We start from the raw sequence: 21,144 nt of genomic DNA, 5'->3' as shown, positions 1-21,144 counted from the left end.
ATTTTTCTGCTCTTCATCCATTCATGCTGATAAGCATGAATGTACTTCTTGTACTACTTCTGGTACTTCTGAGGAACCTTTATTGACTGTTTATTGTTTCTTCATGAAATATGAAATGTATATATCTTCTGAAGTTCTCCAAAAACAGTATATGTATTCCATGTCTTTCTATCCTAGTTGATACAGGGAACAACAAAAGAGACATAGTGTTTCTCCTTGATGGTTCAGATGACTCCCGAAATGGACTGCCGGCCATTCGAGAGTTCATCAGAAGAATGGCAGAAGGACTAGACTTTGATGGGGACGAGGTCCGAGTGGCTGTTGTGCAGTATAGTGACGATGCCGGAGTATACTTCAATTTAAAAACACATAAATCCAAAAGGGCTATAATCTACGCTGTGAGAAGTTTACGCCATAAAGGAGGAAGATCTCGCAACACTGGATCAGCACTACAGTTTGTTGAAGAAAACCTTTTCACCGCTTCTTCCGGGAGTAGACTTTCGGAAGGGGTTCCTCAGATTCTGTTTTTGCTTACTGGAGGACATTCTAATGATGATTTAACTGCCGCTGCAAACAAGCTGAAGCAAATTGGAGTTCTTTCTTTTGCCATTGGAATGAAATATGCAAACAGCGAAGAGCTTCAAAAAGTTGCCTACTCCTCCAGATTTCTTTTTAGTTTACCAGTCTTTGGTGAACTCTTATCTATTCAGCCAGAGATCCTTGCATTTGTCAAGTCAAACATGGGAATTGAACCTCCCGCTACTGTAGGTAAGAAGTGTCATTGATTACAAGTCAGTAATCAATGGAACTCCACCAGAAGCCCACCATTTTTTTACAAAAAAATATATTTACAATTAAACTCTCATTGCTTGAAGAAACTCAATCATTTTCATTTTCAACATAATGCTATGGATTGGTAATGTTACTATGTTAAACCAAAGCACCAAATTATTTGTAGGATAATGTGACATTTCTCTCTTGGCACAAATTCAAATCTTTCTTCCTCAGGGAAGAACCTTTTCTTGAGTGCTTGATGTCATGGAGCATGAATGTTCCTACTCTTGAAAGATCAGCTCTTCCTTGAGCCAATGATAATCATATCATTGAGTGAACATTAGAAATAGTGCAAAATTCTTGTCTGTTTCGTGAACTCCTTTTTTCCTTTTTTAATTCATGGGAAAGGAATTTACTTTGTGTCACTTGCTTGTATATTTCCATATGCAAATATTCCTAAAAGTTTTGCTAAAATATATATATATATTAGCATCAGGTTTTACAGTACTGCAATGAAACAATATTTTACAATATACTGCAAAAAGTGGTGACTGTACTTGATAGAGATAACCTGCGATAATATTCCATTGCAGGCATGACATTTAAATATACACTTTTCTTTTTTCCTAGTTGAATTAGATTCCAATCAAAGAGACATAGTGTTTCTACTGGATGGGTCAGATGATACTCAGAGAGGCTTCCCAGCAATGCGCAACTTTGTCCTAAAGGTTGTAGAGGCATTGAATGTTGGAGAGAGCATAGACCGTGTTGCTGTGGTTCAGTACAGCGGAGATCCACAAACCCATTTCAGCCTGAACACATACACAGAAAAGCAAGATGTTCTTACATCCATCCAGCAACTCAGGCATATGGGAGGCAGACCCCCCCACACTGGAGCAGCTCTTGAATATGTGAGGAAACATATCTTTATTGAGTCCTCAGGAGGTCGTCCTCATGAAGGGGTTCCTCAGATTTTGATTCTATTGAGTGGGGGAAGATCTCAAGATGATGTTGCAAGTGCTGCCACAGCTCTAAAGCAGGAAAGAGTTGTTCCATTCAGTATAGGGTCTCGAAATGCAGACATACTAGAACTCCAAATGATCGCTGATATGCCCTCCTATGCTTTAACTGTGCCTTCTTTTGATGACCTGGAGAGTATCCATCAACAACTTATGTCATTTGTCAAAAGTGTGCCCCCGCAACCAAGGCCTGCACCACAGACTGTATTAGGTAAGATATCCATATATTGCTTTGTACTCTTTACACGCTGGCTTTTGTCATTTAATGTGCAAGTTTATAAGATACTGTGACTAATTTAGCATTATTTTTCTTCATAAGCATCTGAAGATAAAACAGAATCCATTCAACGGGATATAGTGTTTTTACTGGATGGCTCTGATAAAATGCAGAATGCATTTGAGGCAATGCGTGATCTAATTAAGAGACTGGTGGAAAGACTTGATGTGGATGAAAACAGAGATCGCATATCAATAGTTCAGTACAGTGGAGATTCAGCTGTCCAATTTTATCTGAATACATACAAAACAAAGCAGGAAGTTATTGATGCCATACAAGCTATGAGACATAAAGGAGGCAGCCCTCTCAACACAGGGCAAGCCCTCAAGTCTGTTAGGGATACTGTCTTTGCCGTATCCTCTGGGAGTAGGCACCAAGACAGCGTACCACAGATACTGATTCTCTTGACTGGAGGGCAGTCCAACGACAATGTCAGAAATGCCATGAGAAGCTTGAAAGAAATAAACGTGATAGCATATGTGGTGGCAATGAGAAGAGCTGATACCATGGAGCTTTCAGCCATTGCACGGACACCCAGTCATATTTTTTTTGCAACAGATTTAAATGAACTTTCGGGCATTCACGAGCCATTGTTCACTGCTATTGAGAGGGCTAATATGCATAATGTGCCAATTCGACATGGTAAGGCTAATTATCTCATCTTACTGTACATTCATTGTTAATGTCTAGCTCTTAAAATAATATTAATACCTTTATGTGACTGCATTTGTTACAACAGATACAAGCAAGAGAGACATTGTATTTTTACTCGATGGCTCTGATGATTCCTGGAGAAAATTCACAGATATTCAAGACTTTGTGCGGGGAATAGTCGTGACCCTAAATTTGGAAGAAGACAAAGATCGTGTGTCTGTGGTCCAGTACAGTGATACACCAGAAACAATCTTTGATTTAAAGTCATATTCAACACAGAGTGAGATTCTGGGTGCAATAACAGGCTTCAGTCATAAAGGAGGTTATCCCCACAACCTTGGTGCGGCTCTCCAGTATATGAAAGACACTGTTTTTACTCCTGCCTTTGGAAGTAGACATCTTGAGGGAGTTCCACAAATACTCATACTTCTAAGTGGTGGAAGATCTGGAGATGACATAAGAATCCCTGTCAAACAGCTGAAAGAAATGGGTGTAATTTCAATTACTGTTGGCACAGCTGCTGCAGACACCTTGGAATTACAGACAATGTCTCAGACACCTAAGCATGCCCTAAAAACCAATGACTATGGGGGTCTGTCAACTATCCAGAGAGATGTTTTGTCATTGTTAAAGGAGACTACTCAGCAAATGGATCCAGCGGCCACAATGAAAGGTTTTGGTAAGGTGTTCACTCTTCTCCTTCTCAGTATCGTTACAACATGTGTTTAACTTGCTCCACGTCCATGACTGAACAATGATTTAACTCTATGGAGAACCTGTATAGATTACCAGTACACTTTTTGTTGTTTTTCTTGTTGCAACTTTTTTTTGTTCTCATTGCAGATTCAAAGAAAAAGGATGTAGTATTTCTTATTGATGGGTCATATGATTCCAGAAATGGCTTTGAGGGTATACGTGGCTTTGTTGAAAAAATGATTGAGAGCTTGAATGTAGAGGCAACCCAAGACCGAGTTGCCTTTGTTCAATACAGTCGTGATGCCACAGCCAATTTCTATTTGAATTCCTATTCATCCAAAAACGATGTGCTGAACTCCATAAGAACCATTAGACACAAGCTTGGGAGACCCCTCAACACTGGCAATGCGCTGGAGTTTGTCAGAAACAATGTTTTTGCCGCTCCAGTTGGGGGGAGACATGCAGATGGTGTGCCTCAATATCTATTTGTGTTTAGCGGTGGCAGATCAGGTGATGATGTTAGAGGGCCGGCACAGTCGCTCAGAGAAAATGCAATCACAACTTTTAATATTGGAACACAGAATGCTGACACCCTGGAAGTGCAAACCATTTCTTTCACACCAGCACATTCTTTTTCTGTGACCAACTTTAATGATCTGGACACTATACAGTCTTCTGTGAAGGACATAATAAGTGGGGCTCGTGAACCGGCTGAATTACCAACTGTTACTGGTAAGAAAATAATAATAAGTAGAGAATCAATACCTATTACATTTTAACATTGTATAGACAACTTACAAAATTTGTCTCTTTCTTTCATTGTTATATGGCTTGTATACTTGCTTTCTCTTTGAAAGTTTTGTTTTTATCTATTGCAGACACTTCCGATGTCTCTAAGTTAGAACTACCAAGAGCTGATGTTGCATTTCTCATCGATGGATCTGATGATATGCAAAAAAAGGCCAGGGAAATAAAAGATTTTGTCAAGCAATTTGTCGAACAAATGGAAGTTGGGCCAGAGAAGACACAAATTGCTCTGATTCAATACAGCGATAAGCCCACCACAGCCTTTTATCTTAACACATACTCATTAAAAAGGGACACATTAAGTTATCTAAGCGACTTGAAACTTAAAGGTGGCAGAAAGGTGAACACCGGAGAAGCCCTGGATTATGTAAAAAAAAATGTATTTACATCCTCTTCTGGAAGCAGGGCTGACATGGGGGTCCTGCAGATACTGATTCTCATTAGTGGGAGAAAGTCCCAAGATGATTTCCTAGTGCCATTGGATAATTTGAGAAATGCGGGAGTGGTAGTGTTCAGTGTTGGAGTGGGAAATGCAGAGCAATCGGAGATGGAGAGCTTAGCACACAGTCCCAGCGATGCATACACCATCAAGGACATTTTTGACTATTCTGTTGTAAGAGAAAAGCTGCTATCAGCAGTTGCCTCTCACAAAAGTACCACTAGCCCTGGTTTAGGTGAGTGAAAGTGAGCACATTAACAAGCCTTGTTGTACAGATGTTTGCAAAGAGTGTGTGGACAGCACATTAACATGTGTATCGGATTATATTATAAAAGTAGTAGTACTAATAGTTTTAAAATATCAACATTTTCCATAATTTTCCAAATAATTATACAATATTAACCTAACCCTTATTTAAACTTTAAATCAAGATTTAAATATTTAAATTTGTTTAATTTGTAATCCTAGTTTCAGGTCCCAGTGTAAGAAGAGATATTGTCTTTCTTCTTGATGGATCCGATGACGTCAGGAGTAGATTTACAGCTATATGCAAATTTGTTGCCAACGTCGTGGGCAACTTTGACCTGGACCAAGGAAATGATCAAGTTGCCGTCGTACAATATAGCAACACTGTTGAAGTTAACTTCAACCTGAAAACATATAAAAAGAGAGACGATATTCTGACACATATAACAAAACTAAAGCCAAAAGGTGGAAGGCCCCAGTACATTGGGGCTGCCCTAAAGTTTGTCAGAAACAATATATTTGTTGCGGATGCTGGAAGTCGACATCATGAAGGTGTTCAGCAGATACTTATTATACTGGCTGGCGGAAGATCTCGAGACTCTCCTCGAGGACCTTCGAGTGTACTTAAGGCTGCAGGTGTTGCCACATTTGCAATTGGATCCCGGATGACAAATATAATTGAGATGCAAGGGCTTGCCTCAGATCAAAGCTATGCTTATTCAGTCCCCGATTTTGTGAATCTTGACACCGTTCAACACAATTTGATGACTCACATAACTAGAATAAGTGCACAGAAGGAAACTGCATCTGGTAAGATACTTGAATGAATAAGTTGAGTTTACGTTTATCTGTGGGAACCACATTTTACAATTGACAAATTTAAAAAAGTTGCATTGAAGCTATTATTCTAAAAATGTATCTACCTTTTATTTCCAGAAAAGAGGGATGAAAAGGGAAGAGATATTGTGTTTCTGCTGGATGGATCAGATAATACGAGAAATGGATTTGCATCTATTCAAGATTTCCTTCACAAAGTAATTGCAAGACTGAATGTTGGGCCAAACGAAGACAGAGTTGCTGTGATTCAGTTTAGCAATACAGCAGTTGCCAATTTCTATCTCAATTCATTCAAGAACAAGGAAACTATTTTGGCTTCTATCAGAAGGCTTTCACACAAAGGTGGAAGGCCCCTTAACATAGGTGGAGCTCTACAATACGTTAAAGAAAATGTATTTACGGCTGCATCTGGGAGCAGGCAGAGCTCCAATGTGGCAAAAATACTTGTTCTTTTAACCAGTGGAAAATCAAGTGAAAGTGTGGACGCACCTTCTGCTTCCCTTAAAGAAGATGGTGTTTTGGTATTGACTATTGCGACAAGAGATTCTGATGTAAAAGAAATTAATAAGATATCTTTCGGACCAAGTTACACCTTTTCAATTTCTGAAATGGCTGAACTTCCAAGTATACAAGAGCGTCTTATTTCTCGAATGACCAAAACTGAAATGAACAGAGAAACTGAACAGACAGAATTGGGTAAGAACAATTTTGTTTAGTTCTGAAAAAATATATATTGTATATGAATGATTTGATGTGCAGTTTAAAAAAAAATGTAATCTCAATATTCATCTTAATGATTCTAGTGAATGGGACAAATACCAGGAAGGATGTAGTATTCCTGCTGGATGGTTCTGATGCCACGAAGAATGGATTCCCTTTCATGCAAGATTTTGTTCAGAGAGTGGTGGAGAAACTTAATGTGGGAGAAAACAAGGACCGTGTGTCTGTTGTGCAGTACAGCAGGGATGCAGAGGTCCATTTCTATCTGAACACATACAACTCAAAAGGAGATATTCTTGACACAGTGAGGGGTCTTAGACACAGAAGAGGCGGACCGCTCAACACCGGGGCAGCCCTCCAGTATGTCAGAGACAACGTGTTTACTGCCTCCGCTGGCAGCAGGCGCCTCGAAGGTGTTCCGCAGATGTTGATCCTGATAAACGGTGAAAGGTCTTTTGACAACATAGACAACCCAGCCTCGGCTCTTAAAAAGTTGGGCATCTTTGTGTTTGGAATTGGAACAAGGACATCTGACAGTGGAGAGATGCAGAGGATCTCCTCTGACCCTAGTTATGCTTTGTCAGTGGCTGAGTTCAGTGATCTTCCCAATGTACAAGTGGAGCTTTCCTCTGCCATGACCTCTGTCATAGTGAGGGCCACACCCATGACACCAATAGTAATAGGTAAGATATTAATTAACTGGAAAAGACCCTTAAAGGCTTTGAATTTGTCCCAAAATGCAAAATTTTCATGTGCTAGGATTAATAATTAATTTGAATCAAGCCATCACCCCCAGCTTGTAGATACCCCAGCTTAATTTGAATCAATAACATAATGTTTGATGGTTCCTGATTAAGATTTCAGCAACCTCAAAATGGAATAAATGTAAGATTTGTCAATAATACATTAATATATGTTAATAATCCTTGCCTAACATTGATATTTCCTAGTTGAGCGGCATCTTCCCAAAAGGGACGTTGTGTTCTTGCTGGATGGATCTGATGCTACTCAAGGTGGATTCCCAGAAATGCGAGACTTTGTCCAGAGAGTTGTTGAAACACTCAATGTTGATGAAAGCAGAGATCGTGTCTCAGTGGTTCAGTACAGCAGTGATCCAGCTGTCCAATTCTATCTGAACACATACACAACAAAGAGGGAGGCACTTGCTACTGTCAAGGGCCTGCGACACAAGGGCGGAAGACATCTAAACACAGGAGCAGCCCTCCAGTACTTGAGGGACAATGTGTTCATTCCCTCGGCTGGAAGCAGGCGTCAGGAGGGAGTTCCACAGTTACTCATTGTGCTAAGTGGCGGAAGGTCCTCAGACAGTGTTGATTCTGGCGCTTCTGCTCTTAAAGGATTGGGAGTTTTGACCTTTGCAGTTGGAACAAGAAACTCAGATAGAAAAGAACTGCAAAATATATCCTCTAAAGCCAGTTATGCTTTGTCTGTCTCTGACTTCAATAACCTTCCCAGTGTCCAACAGCAACTTCAATCCTCCATGGAGTCAGTGACAAATGGTGTTACTCCAGAGTCCCCGACAGTTTTAGGTATGTTCACAATTATGGCCATTTGAAGGCCAGACAAGCTAAACGATTTGTTATAACAGTTGGGTATGCCAGCAAAGCTGGATGTGTTTATCAAACGGAAGGTGATACTGTGCTTCAAGAAATAGGGTAGCGGAAGTACATATTCATTTTTTATAATTATTCACTGTTGGCGATTGATCCACGGTCACCATATTTGCCGTGATAACTGATGTTTTGTATTTCTATGTTTTCTCAGTTGACCATGAAAGTGCCAGAAAGGATGTAGTCTTCCTTTTGGATGGTTCTGATGGCACAAGGAATGTATTCCCTGACATGTGTGACTTTGTTCTGAGAGTGGTGGAGAAACTTAATGTGGGAGAAAACAAAGACCGTATCTCTGTGGTTCAGTACAGCAGAGAAGCAGAGGTCCATTTCTATCTGAACACATACAACACTAAAGAAGATATTGTTGACACAGTCAGTGGCCTTGGTCACAGAGGAGGCAGACCACTCAACACAGGCGCAGCCTTCCAATATGTCAGAGACAACGTGTTCACGGCATCCTCTGGAAGTAGGCGCCAAGAGGGCGTTGCTCAGTTATTGATTGTGTTGAGTGGAGGACGATCTAATGACAATGTGGATACACCAGCCTCAACCCTCAAAGAGAATGGGGTCTTGATATTGGGCATTGGAACCAGAAATTCTAGCACAGAGGTTCAGCGAATTGCCTCTGATCCTAGTTATGCCCAGTCGGTGTCTGACTTTTCTGACCTCCTTAATGTGCAGCAGCTATTCCTCTCATCTCTCAGTCGTGTAATTATTGGGGTGACACCCGGAACCCCAACCATTATAGGTAAGATACAGTTTTCTTTAATATCCTCAAATATACATACAGTGTATCGGAGCATACATTTTTGTGTTGAGCGATCATATTTTCGGTTTATTTTCAAAGCAACCGATAAAAGCAGGTTCCACCTTATTCTATTTCTCATTTCTGATGCTCCCACTAGACCAAGGAATAACCAAACGAGATGTAGTATTCCTGCTGGATGATTCTGATGGCACGAGGAATGGATTCCCTTCCATGCAAGATTTTGTTCAGAGAGTGGTGGAGAAACTTAATGTGGGAGAAAACAAGGACCATGTCTCTGTTGTGCAGTACAGCAGGGATGCAGAGGTCCATTTCTATTTGAACACATACAACACAAAAGGAGATATTCTTGACACAGTGAGGGGTCTTAAACACAGAAGAGGCGGACCGCTCAACACCGGGGCAGCCCTCCAGTATGTCATAGACAACGTGTTTACTGCCTCCGCTGGCAGCAGGCGCCTCGAAGGTGTTCCGCAGATGTTGATCCTGATTAACGGTGGAAGGTCGTTTGACAACGTAGATACCCCAGCCTCTGCTCTTAAAAAGTTGGGCATCTTTGTGTTTGGAATTGGAACAAGGACCTCTGACGGTGGAGAGATGCAGAGGATCTCCTCTGACCCTAGTTATGCTTTGTCAGTGGCTGAGTTCAGTGATCTCCCCAATGTTCAAATGGAGCTGTCCTCTGCCATGACCTCTGTCATAGTGAGGTCCACATCCGTGACACAAAAAGTAATAGGTAAGATATTGATTGACTGCAAAAGCCCCTAAAGGCTTTTAATTTTTCCCTAAATGCATAATTTGCATTTATTGGGATCAAATAATTAATTTTAGTAGATAACATAATGTTTGACGGATCCTGATTAAGATTTCAGCAATATCAAATTGGAATGAATGTAATATTTCTCTATAATAAATTTAAACATGTTAATAATCTTTGCCTAACATTGATATTTCCTAGTTGAGCACCACCTTCCCAAAAGGGACGTTGTGTTCTTGCTGGATGGATCTGATGCTACTCAAAGTGGATTCCAAAAAATGCGTGACTTTGTCCAGAGAGTTGTTGAGACGCTCAATGTGGATGATAGCAGAGATCGTGTCTCAGTGGTTCAGTACAGCAGGGATGCAGAGGTCCATTTCTATCTGAACACATACAACACAAAAGAAGATATTCTTGACACAGTGAGGGGTCTTAGACACAGAAGAGGCAGACCGCTCAACACCGGGGCAGCCCTCCAGTTTGTCAGAGACAACGTATTTACTGCTTCTGCTGGCAGCAGGCGCCTCGAAGGTGTTCCACAGATGTTGATCCTGATTAACGGTGGAAGGTCGTTTGACAACGTAGATACCCCAGTCTCTGCTCTAAAAAATTTGGGCATCTTTGTGTTTGGAATTGGAACAAGGACCTCTGACAGTGGAGAGATGCAGAGAATCGCCTCTGACCCTAGTTATGCTTTGTCAGTGGCTGAGTTCAGTGATCTTCCCAATGTACAAGTGCAGCTGTCCTCTGCAATGACCTCTGTCATAGTGAGGTCCACACCCATGACACCATCAGTAATAGGTAAGCTATTGATTAACAGCAAAAGCCCTTAAAGTCGTTGAATTTTTCACTAAATGCACAATTTGCATGTGTTGGCATGAAATAATTAATTTCAGTAGATAACATAATGTTTGACGGTTCCTGATTAAGATTTCAGCAATATTAAATTGGATTGAATGTAATATTTCTCTATGACACAATATAAATGTTAATAATCTTTGCCAAACATTTATAATTCCTAGTTGAGCACCACCTTCCCAAAAGGGACGTTGTGTTCTTGCTGGATGGATCTGATGCTACTCAAAGTGGATTCTCAAAAATGCGTGACTTTGTCCAGAGAGTTGTTGAGACACTCAATGTGGATGATAGCAGAGATCGTGTCTCAGTGGTTCAGTACAGCAGGGATGCAGAGGTCCATTTCTATCTGAACACATACAACACAAAAGGAGATATTCTTGACACAGTGAGGGGTCTTCGACACAGAAGAGGCAGACCGCTCAACACCGGTGCAGCCCTCCAGTATGTCAGAGACAATGTGTTTACTGCTTCTGCTGGCAGCAGGCGCCGCGAAGGTGTTCCACAGATGTTGATCCTGATTAACGGTGGAAGGTCGTTTGACAACGTCGATACCCCAGCCTCTACTCTTAAAAATTTGGGCATCTTTGTGTTTGGGATTGGAACAAGGACCTCTGACAGTGGAGAGATGCAGAGGATCGCCTCTGACCCTAGTTATGCTTTGACAGTGGCTGAGTTCAGTGATCTACCCAATGTACAAATGCAGCTGTCCTCTGCAATGACCTCTGTCATAGTGAGGTCAACACCCATGACACCAACAGTAATAGGTAAGATATTGATTAACTGCAACAGCCCCTTAAAGTCTTGGATTTTTCCATAAATGCATCATTTGCTTGTATTGGGATTAAATAATTAATTTTAGTAGATAAAATAATGTTTGACAGTTCATGATTAAGATTTCAGCAATATCAAATTGGAATGAATGTAATATTTTTCTATAATACATTTAAATATGTTAATAATCTTTGCCTAACATTGATATTTCCAAGTTGAGCACGACCTTCCCAAACGGGACGTTGTGTTCTTGCTGGATGGATCTGATGCTACTCAAAGTGGATTCCCAAAAATGCGTGACTTTGTCCAGAGAGTTGTTGAGACGCTCAATGTGGATGAAAGCAGAGATCGTGTCTCAGTGGTTCAGTATAGCAGGGATGCAGAGGTCCATTTCTATCTGAACACATACAACACAAAAGAAGATATTCTTGACACAGTGAGGGGTCTTAGACACAGAAGAGGCAGACCGCTCAACACTGGGGCAGCCCTCCAGTATGTCAGAGACAACGTGTTTACGGCCTCCGCTGGCAGCAGGCGCCTGGAAGGTGTTCCGCAGATGTTGATCCTGATTAACGGTGGAAGGTCTTTTGACAACGTAGATTCCCCAGTCTCTGCTCTTAAAAAGTTGGGCATCTTTGTGTTTGGAATTGGAACAAGGACCTCTGACAGTGGAGAGATGCAGAGGATCTCCTCTGACCCTAGTTATGCTTTGTCAGTGGCTGAGTTCAGTGATCTCCCCAATGTACAAGTGGAGCTGTCCTCTGCCATGAACTCTGTCATAGTGAGGTCCACCCCCATGACACCAACAGTAATAGGTAAGATAATGATTACCTTGAAAAAAATTTCAGTAGTATCAAAATTGAATTAATGTAACATCTGTCTGTGATACAATTTAATATGTTAATATTCTTTGCCTCGCACTGATATTTCCTAGTTGAGCGCCACCTTCCCAAAAAGGATGTTGTGTTCTTGCTGGATGGATCTGATGCTACTCAAAGTGGATTCCCAAAAATGCGTGACTTTGTCCAGAGAGTTGTTGAGACGCTCAATGTGGATGATCGGAGAGATCGTGTCTCAGTGGTTCAGTACAGCAGTGATCCAGCTGTCCAATTCTATCTGAACACATACACAACAAAGAGTGAGGCACTTGCTACTGTCAGGGGCCTGAGACACAAGGGTGGAAGATCCCTTAACACAGGAGCAGCCCTCCAGTACTTGAGGGATAATGTGTTCACTGCCTCGGCTGGAAGCAGGCACCAGGAAGGAGTTCCACAGTTACTCATTGTGCTAAGTGGCGGAAGGTCCTCAGACAGTGTTGATTCTGGCGCTTCTGTTCTTAAAGCGTTGGGAGTCTTGACGTTTGCAGTTGGAACAAGACACTCTGATAGAAAAGAACTGCAAAATATATCCTATAAACCCAGTTATGCTTTGTCTGTCTCTGACCTCAATGACCTTCCCAGTGTCCAACAGCAACTTCGATCCGCCATGGAATCAGTGACTATTGGTGCTGCTCCAGAGTCCCCCACAGTTTTAGGTACGTTCCCAAGGATGGGCATTTGTGAGACAGACAAGCTAAAAGATTTGTAATAACAGTTGGGTATGCCAGCAAAGCTCTATGTGTTCATCAAAGGGAAGGAGATATTTTTCTTCAAGAAAAAGGGCAGCGGATGTACATATTTATTTTTGATAATTATTCTCAGTTGGCGATTGATCCACGGTCACCATATTTGCTGTGATTACTGATGTATTGTATTTCTATGTTTTCTCAGTTGACCATGAAAGTGCCAGAAAGGATGTAGTCTTCCTTTTGGATGGTTCTGATGGCACAAGGAATGTATTCCCTGCCATGAGGGAGTTTGTTCAGAGAGTGATTGAGAAACTTAATGTGGGAGAAAACAAAGACCATGTCTCTGTGGTTCAGTACAGCAGAGAGGCAGAGGTCCATTTCTATCTGAACACATACAACACAAAAGAAGATATTCTTGACAAAGTGAGGGGTCTTCGACACAGAAGAGGCGGACCGCTCAACACTGGGGCTGCCCTCCAGTATGTCAGAGACAACGTGTTCACAGCCTCCTCTGGAAGTAGGCGCCAAGAGGGCGTTCCTCAGTTATTGATTGTATTGAGTGGAGGGCGATCTAGTGACAATGTGGATACACCAGCCTCAACCCTCAAAGAGAATGGGGTCTTGATATTGGGTATCGGAAACAGAAATTCTAGCATCGAGGTTCAGCGAATTGCCTCTGATCCTAGTTATGCCCAGTCTGTGTCTGACTTTTCTGACCTCCCTAATGTGGAGCAGCTACTCACCTCATCTCTGAGCCATGTAGCTGTTGGGGTGACACCCAGAACCCCAACATTGATAGGTAAGATACAATTTTCCTTGATATCCTCATATACTGTATACATACAGTCTATAGGAGCATACATTTTTGTGTTGAGCTATCATATTTTGTGGTTATTTTCAAAGCACACGATAATAGCCGGCTCAACCTCATTCTATTTCTCATTTCTGATGCTCCCAATAGACCAAGGAATAACCAAACGAGATGTAGTATTCTTGCTGGATGGTTCTGATGGTACAAGTAATGGATTCCGTTCCATGCAAGATTTTGTTCAGAGAGTGGTGGAGAAACTTGATGTGGGAGAAAACAAGGACCGTGTCTCTGTTGTGCAGTACAGCAGGGATGTAGAGGTCCATTTCTATTTGAACACATACAACACAAAACAAGATATTCTTGACACAGTGAGGGGTCTTAGACACAGAAGAGGCAGCCCGCTCAACACCGGGGCAGCCCTCCAGTATGTCAGAGACAACGTGTTTACTGCCTCCGCTGGCAGCAGGCGCCGCGAAGGTGTTCCGCAGATGTTGATCCTGATCAACGGTGGAAGGTCTTTTGACAACGTAGATACCCCGGCCTCTGCTCTTAAAAAGTTGGGCATCTTTGTGTTTGGAATTGGAACAAGGACCTCTGACAGTGGAGAGATGCAGAGGATCGCCTATGACCCTAGTTATGCTTTGTCAGTGGCTGAGTTCAGTGATCTCCCCAATGTTCAAATGGAGCTGTCCTCTGCCATGAGCACTGTCATAGTGAGATCCACCCCCATGACACCAACAGTAATAGGTAAGATATTGATTCACTGGAAAGACCCTTAAAGGCTTTGAATTTTTCCCGAAATGCAACATTTGCAATTGTCGGGATTAAATATTAACTTTGAATAGATAGCATAATGTTTGACGATTCCTGATTAAGATTTCAGCAATATCAAAATGGAATAAATGTGACATTTGTCTATAATACAATTTAATATGTCAATAATCTTTGCCAAACATTTATATTTCCTAGTTGGGCGCCACCTTCCCAAAAAGGATGTTGTGTTCTTGCTGGATGGATCTGATGCTACTCAAAGTGGATTCCCAAAAATGCGTGACTTTGTCCAGAGAGTTGTTGAGACGCTCAATGTGGATGATAGCAGAGATCGTGTCTCAGTGGTTCAGTACAGCAGTGATCCAGCTGTCCAATTCTATCTGAACACATACACAACAAAGAGGGAGGCACTTGCTACTGTCAAGGGCCTGAGACACAAGGGCGGAAGACATCTAAACACAGGAGCAGCCCTCCAGTACTTGAGGGACAATGTGTTCATTCCCTCGGCTGGAAGCAGGCGTCAGGAGGGAGTTCAACAGTTACTCATTGTGCTAAGTGGCGGAAGGTCCTCAGACAGTGTTGATTCTGGCGCTTCTGCTCTTAAAGGGTTGGGAGTCTTGACGTTTGCAGTTGGAACAAGACACTCTGATAGAAATGAACTGCAAAATATATCCTATAAACCCAGTTATGCTTTGTCTGTCTCTGACCTCAATGACCTTCCCAGTGTCCAACATCAACTTCGATCCGCCATGGAATCAGTGACAATTGGTGCTGCTCCAGAGTCCCCCACAGTTTTAGGTACGTTCCCAAGGATGGGCATTTGTGGGACAGACAAGCTAAAAGATTTGTAATAACAGTTGGGTATGCCAGCAAAGCTCTATGTGTTCATCAAATGGAAGGAGATATTTTTCTTCAGGAAAAAGGGCAGCGGATGTACATATTTATTTTTGATAATTATTCTCAGTTGGCGATTGATCAGCGGTCACCATATTTGCTGTGATTACTGATGTATTGTATTTCTATGTTTTCTCAGTTGATCATGAAAGTGCCAGAAAGGATGTAGTCTTCCTTTTGGATGGTTCTGATGGCACAAGGAATGTATTCCCTGCCATGAGGGAGTTTGTTCAGAGAGTGATTGAGAAACTTAATGTGGGAGAAAACAAAGACCGTGTCTCTGTGGTTCAATACAGCAGAGAGGCAGAGGTCCATTTCTATCTGAACACATACAACTCAAAAGAAGATATTCTTGACACAGTGAGGGGTCTTCGACACAGAAGAGGCGGACCGCTCAACACTGGGGCTGCCCTCCAGTATGTCAGAGACAACGTGTTCACAGCCTCCTCTGGAAGTAGGCGCCAAGAGGGCGTTGCTCAGTTATTGATTGTATTGAGTGGAGGGCGATCTAGTGACAATGTGGAATCACCAGCCTCAACCCTCAAAGAGAATGGGGTCTTGATATTGGGTATCGGAACCAGAAATTCTAGCATCGAGGTTCAGCGAATTGCCTCTGATCCTAGTTATGCCCAGTCTGTGTCTGACTTTTCTGACCTCCATAATGTGGAGCAGCTACTCACCTCATCTCTGAGCCATGTAGCTGTTGGGGTGACACCCAGAACCCCAACATTGATAGGTAAGATACAATTCTCCTTGATATCCTCATATACTGTATAGAGACAGTCTATAGGAGCATACAATTTTGTGTTGAGCTATCATATTTTGTGGTTATTTTCAAAGCACACGATAATAGCCGGCTCAACCTCATTCTATTTCTCATTTCTGATCCTCCCAATAGACCAAGGAATAACCAAACGAGATGTAGTATTCTTGCTGGATGGTTCTGATGGTACAAGTAATGGATTCCGTTCCATGCAAGATTTTGTTCAGAGAGTGGTGGAGAAACTTGATGTGGGAGAAAACAAGGACCATGTCTCTGTTGTGCAGTACAGCAGGGATGCAGAGGTCCATTTCTATTTGAACACATACAACACAAAACAAGATATTCTTGACACAGTGAGGGGTCTTAGACACAGAAGAGGCGGCCCGCTCAACACCGGGGCAGCCCTCCAGTATGTCAGAGACAACGTGTTTACTGCCTCCGCTGGCAGCAGGCGCCTCGAAGGTGTTCCGCAGATGTTGATCCTGATCAACGGTGGAAGGTCTTTTGACAACGTAGATACCCCAGCCTCTGCTCTTAAAAAGTTGGGCATCTTTGTGTTTGGAATTGGAACAAGGACCTCTGACAGTGGAGAGATGCAGAGGATCGCCTATGACCCTAGTTATGCTTTGTCAGTGGCTGAGTTCAGTGATCTCCCCAATGTTCAAATGGAGCTGTCCTCTGCCATGAGCACTGTCATAGTGAGATCCACCCCCATGACACCAACAGTAATAGGTAAGATATTGATTCACTGGAAAGACCCTTAAAGGCTTTGAATTTTTCCCGTAATGCAACATTTGCAATTGTCGGGATTAAATATTAACTTTAATAGATAGCATAATGTTTGACGATTCCTGATTAAGATTTCAGCAATATCAAAATGGAATAAATGTGACATTTGTCTATAATACAATTTAATATGTCAATAATCTTTGCCAAACATTTATATTTCCTAGTTGAGCGCCACCTTCCCAAAAAGGATGTTGTGTTCTTGCTGGATGGATCTGATGCTACTCAAAGTGGATTCCCAAAAATGCGTGACTTTGTCCAGAGAGTTGTTGAGACGCTCAATGTGGATGATAGCAGAGATCGTGTCTCAGTGGTTCAGTACAGCAGTGATCCAGCTGTCCAATTCTATCTGAACACATACACAACAAAGAGTGAGACACTTGCTACTGTCAGGGGCCTGAGACACAAGGGCGGAAGATCCCTGAATACAGGAGCAGCCCTCCAGTACTTGAGGGATAATGTGTTCACTGCCTCGGCTGGAAGCAGGCGCCAGGAAGGAGTTCCACAGTTACTCATTGTGCTATGTGGCGGAAGGTCCTCAGACAGTGTTGATTCTGGCGCTTCTGCTCTTAAAGGGTTGGGAGTCTTGACGGTTGCAGTTGGAACAAGACACTCTGATAGAAAAGAACTGCAAAATATATCCTATAAACCCAGTTATGCTTTGTCTGTCTCTGACCTCAATGACCTTCACAGTGTCCAACAGCAACTTCGATCCGCCATGGAATCAGTGACTATTGATGCTGCTCCAGAGTCCCCCACAGTTTTAGGTACGTTCCCAAGGATGGGCATTTGTGGGACAGACAAGCTCAAAGATTTGTAATAACAGTTGGGTATGCCAGCAAAGCTCTATTTGTTCATCAAAGGGAAGGAGATATTTTTCTTCAGGAAATAGGGCAGCGGATGTACATATTTATTTTTTATAATTATTCTCAGTTGGCGATTGATCCACGGTCACCATATTTGCTGTGATTACTGATGTTTTGTATTTCTATGTTTTCTCAGTTGATCATGAAAGTGCCAGAAAGGATGTAGTCTTCCTTTTGGATGGTTCTGATGGCACAAGGAATGTATTCCCTGCCATGCGGGAGTTTGTTCAGAGAGTGATTGAGAAACTTAATGTGGGAGAAAACAAAGACCGTGTCTCTGTGGTTCAGTACAGCAGAGAAGCAGAGGTCCATTTCTATCTGAACACATACAACTCAAAAGAAGATATTCTTGACACAGTGAGGGGTCTTCGACACAGAAGAGGCGGACCGCTCAACACCGGGGCAGCCCTCCAGTATGTCAGAGACAACGTGTTCACAGCCTCCTCTGGAAGTAGGCGCCAAGAGGGCGTTCCTCAGTTATTGATTGTATTGAGTGGAGGGCGATCTAGTGACAATGTGGATACACCAGCCTCAACCCTAAAAGACAATGGGGTCTTGATATTGGGCATCGGAACCAGAAATTCTAGCATCGAGGTTCAGCGAATTGCCTCTGATCCTAGTTATGCCCAGTCTGTGTCTGACTTTTCTGACCTCCCTAATGTGGAGCAGCAACTCACCTCATCTCTGAGCCATGTAGATGTTGGGGTGACACCCAGAACCCCAACCTTGATAGGTAAGATACAATTTTCCTCGATATCCTCATATACTGTATTCATACAGTGTATAGGAGCATACATTTTTGTGTTGAGCGAACATATTTTGTGGTTATTTTCAAAGCACACGATAATAGCCGGCTCAACCTTATTCTATTTCTCATTTCTGATGCTCCCAATAGACCAAGGAATAACCAAACGAGATGTAATATTCTTGCTGGATGGTTCTGATGGTACAAGTAATGGATTCCGTTCCATGCAAGATTTTGTTCAGAGAGTGGTGGAGAAACTTGATGTGGGAGAAAACAAGGACCATGTCTCTGTTGTGCAGTACAGCAGGGATGCAGAGGTCCATTTCTATTTGAACACATACAACACAAAAGAAGATATTCTTGACGCAGTGAGGGGTCTTAGACACAGAAGAGGCGGACCGCTCAACACCGGGGCAGCCCTCCAGTATCTCAGCGACAACGTGTTTACTGCCTCCGCTGGCAGCAGGCGCCTCGAAGGTGTTCCGCAGATGTTGATCCTGATCAACGGTGGAAGGTCTTTTGACAACGTAGATTCCCCAGCCTCTGCTCTTAAAATGTTGGGCATCTTTGTGTTTGGAATTGGAACAAGGACCTCTGACAGTGGAGAGATGCAGAGGATCGCCTATGACCCTAGTTATGCTTTGTCAGTGGCTGAGTTCAGTGATCTCCCTAATGTTCAAATGGAGCTGTCCTCTGCCATGAGCACTGTCATAGTGAGATCCACCCCCATGACACCAACAGTAATAGGTAAGATATTGATTCACTGGAAAAGACCCTTAAAGGCGTTGAATTTGTCTTAAAATGCATCATTTGCATGGGTTGGGATGAATTAATTAATTATTAAAGATAACATAATATTTGTTGGTTCCTGATTGAGATTTCAGCAAAATCAAAATGGAAATAATGTAACATCTGTCTGTGATACAATTGAATATGTTAATAATCTTTGCCTCACATTGATATTTCCTAGTTGATCGCCACCTTCCCAAAAGGGACATTGTGTTCTTGCTGGATGGATCTGATGCTACTCAAAGTGGATTCCCAGATATGTGTGACTTTGTCCAGGGAGTTGTTGAGACACTCAATGTGGATGATAACAGAGATCGTGTCTCAGTGGTTCAGTATAGCAGGGATGCAGAGGTCCATTTCTATCTGAACACATACAACACAAAAGGAGATATTTTTGACACAGTGAGGGGTCTTCGACACAGAAAAGGCAGACCGCTCAACACCGGGGCAGCCCTCCAGTATGTCATTGACAACGTGTTTACTGCCTCGGCTGGAAGCAGGCACCTCGAAGGTGTTCCGCAGTTGTTGATCCTGATCAACGGTGGAAGGTCTTTTGACGACGTAGATACCCCGGCCTCTGCTCTTAAAAAGTTGGGCATCTTTGTGTTTGGAATTGGAACAAGGACCTCTGACAGTGGAGAGATGCAGCGGATCGCCTATGACCCTAGTTATGCTTTGTCAGTGGCTGAGTTCAGTGATCTCCCCAATGTTCAAATGGAGCTGTCCTCTGCCATGACCACTGTCATAGTGAGGTCCACCCCCATGACACCAACAGTAATAGGTAAGATAATGATTACATGTAAAAAGCCCTCAAAGGCTTTGAATTTCTCCCTAAATGCAACATTTGCATGTGTAGGGATTAAATATTAAATTAGAATAGATAACATAATGTTTGATGATTCCTGATTAAGATTTCAGCAATATCAAAATGGAATTAATGTGACATCTGGTCGTGATACAATTTAATATGTTAATAATCTTTGCTTCACATTGACATTTCCTAGTTGATCGCCACCTTCCCAAAAGGGACATTGTGTTCTTGCTGGATGGATCTGATGCTATTCAAAGTGGATTCCCAAAAATGCGTGACTTTGTCCAGAGAATTGTTGAGACGCTCAATGTGGATGATAGCAGAGATCGTGTCTCAGTGGTTCAGTACAGCAGTGATCCAGCTGTCCAATTCTATCTGAACACATACACAACAAAGAGTGAGACACTTGCTACTGTCAGGGGCCTGAGACACAAGGGCGGAAGATCCCTTAACACAGGAGCAGCCCTCCAGTACTTGAGGGATAATGTGTTCACTGCCTCGGCTGGTAGCAGGCGCCAGGAAGGAGTTCCACAGTTACTCATTGTGCTATGTGGCGGAATGTCCTCAGACAGTGTTGATTCTGGCGCTTCTGCTATTAAAGGATTGGGAGTCTTGACGTTTGCAGTTGGAACAAGACACTCTGATAGAAAAGAACTGCAAAATATATCCTATAAACCCAGTTATGCTTTGTCTGTCTCTGACCTCAATGACCTTCCCAGTGTCCAACAGCAGCTTCGAACCTCCATGGATTCAGTGACCATTGGTGTTGTTCCAGAGTCCCCCACAGTTTTAGGTACGTTCCCAAGGATGGGTATTTGTGGGCCAGACAAGCTCAAAGATTTGTAATAACAGTTGGGTATGCCAGCAAAGCTCTATGTGTTCATCAAAGGGAAGGAGATATTTTTCTTCAGGAAATAGGCCAGCGGATGTATATATTTATTTTTTATAATAATTCTCAGTTGGCAATTGATCCGCCGTCACCATATTTGCTGTGATACCTGATGTTTTGTATTTCTATGTTTTCTCAGTTGACCATGAAAGTGCCAGAAAGGATGTAGTCTTCCTTTTGGATGGTTCTGATGGCAC

General features: G+C 42.4%; 4 protein-coding genes across 7 annotated transcripts in view; all 4 read left to right on the top strand.

The window, feature by feature from the left end:
- The window catches only part of col6a3 (collagen, type VI, alpha 3), a 98,891-nt gene that overhangs the window by 14,996 nt on the left and 62,751 nt on the right, over positions 1-21,144 (top strand). The window lies entirely within an intron of this gene.
- LOC307244338 (collagen alpha-3(VI) chain-like) lies at positions 6,543-9,637 on the top strand (the record flags this gene model as incomplete). The annotated part of the gene is made up of 4 exons (XM_080019487.1): positions 6,543-7,152; positions 7,420-8,019; positions 8,255-8,851; positions 9,009-9,637. The coding sequence occupies 4 exons, from the start codon at positions 6,543-6,545 to the stop codon at positions 9,635-9,637; spliced, it is 2,436 nt and encodes an 811-aa protein (XP_079875613.1).
- On the top strand, positions 10,726-12,842 carry LOC307244337 (collagen alpha-3(VI) chain-like; the record flags this gene model as incomplete). The annotated part of the gene is made up of 3 exons (XM_080019486.1): positions 10,726-11,248; positions 11,471-12,070; positions 12,190-12,842. The coding sequence occupies 3 exons, from the start codon at positions 10,726-10,728 to the stop codon at positions 12,840-12,842; spliced, it is 1,776 nt and encodes a 591-aa protein (XP_079875612.1).
- On the top strand, positions 13,102-20,976 carry LOC307244336 (collagen alpha-3(VI) chain-like; the record flags this gene model as incomplete). Its single annotated transcript, XM_080019485.1, has 9 exons — positions 13,102-13,339; positions 13,784-14,380; positions 14,603-15,202; positions 16,197-16,793; positions 17,850-18,446; positions 18,609-19,205; positions 19,429-20,028; positions 20,252-20,851; positions 20,948-20,976. 9 exons carry the CDS (start codon positions 13,102-13,104, stop codon positions 20,974-20,976), a joined length of 4,455 nt encoding a protein of 1,484 aa, XP_079875611.1.

This window comes from Zeus faber, assembly GCF_960531495.2.
Source record: "Zeus faber genome assembly, chromosome: 18".
Classification (NCBI taxonomy): Eukaryota; Metazoa; Chordata; class Actinopteri; order Zeiformes; family Zeidae; genus Zeus; species Zeus faber.
The sequence above is the reverse complement of the archived record's forward strand: the minus strand, read 5'-3'. Positions and strand labels throughout refer to the sequence as shown.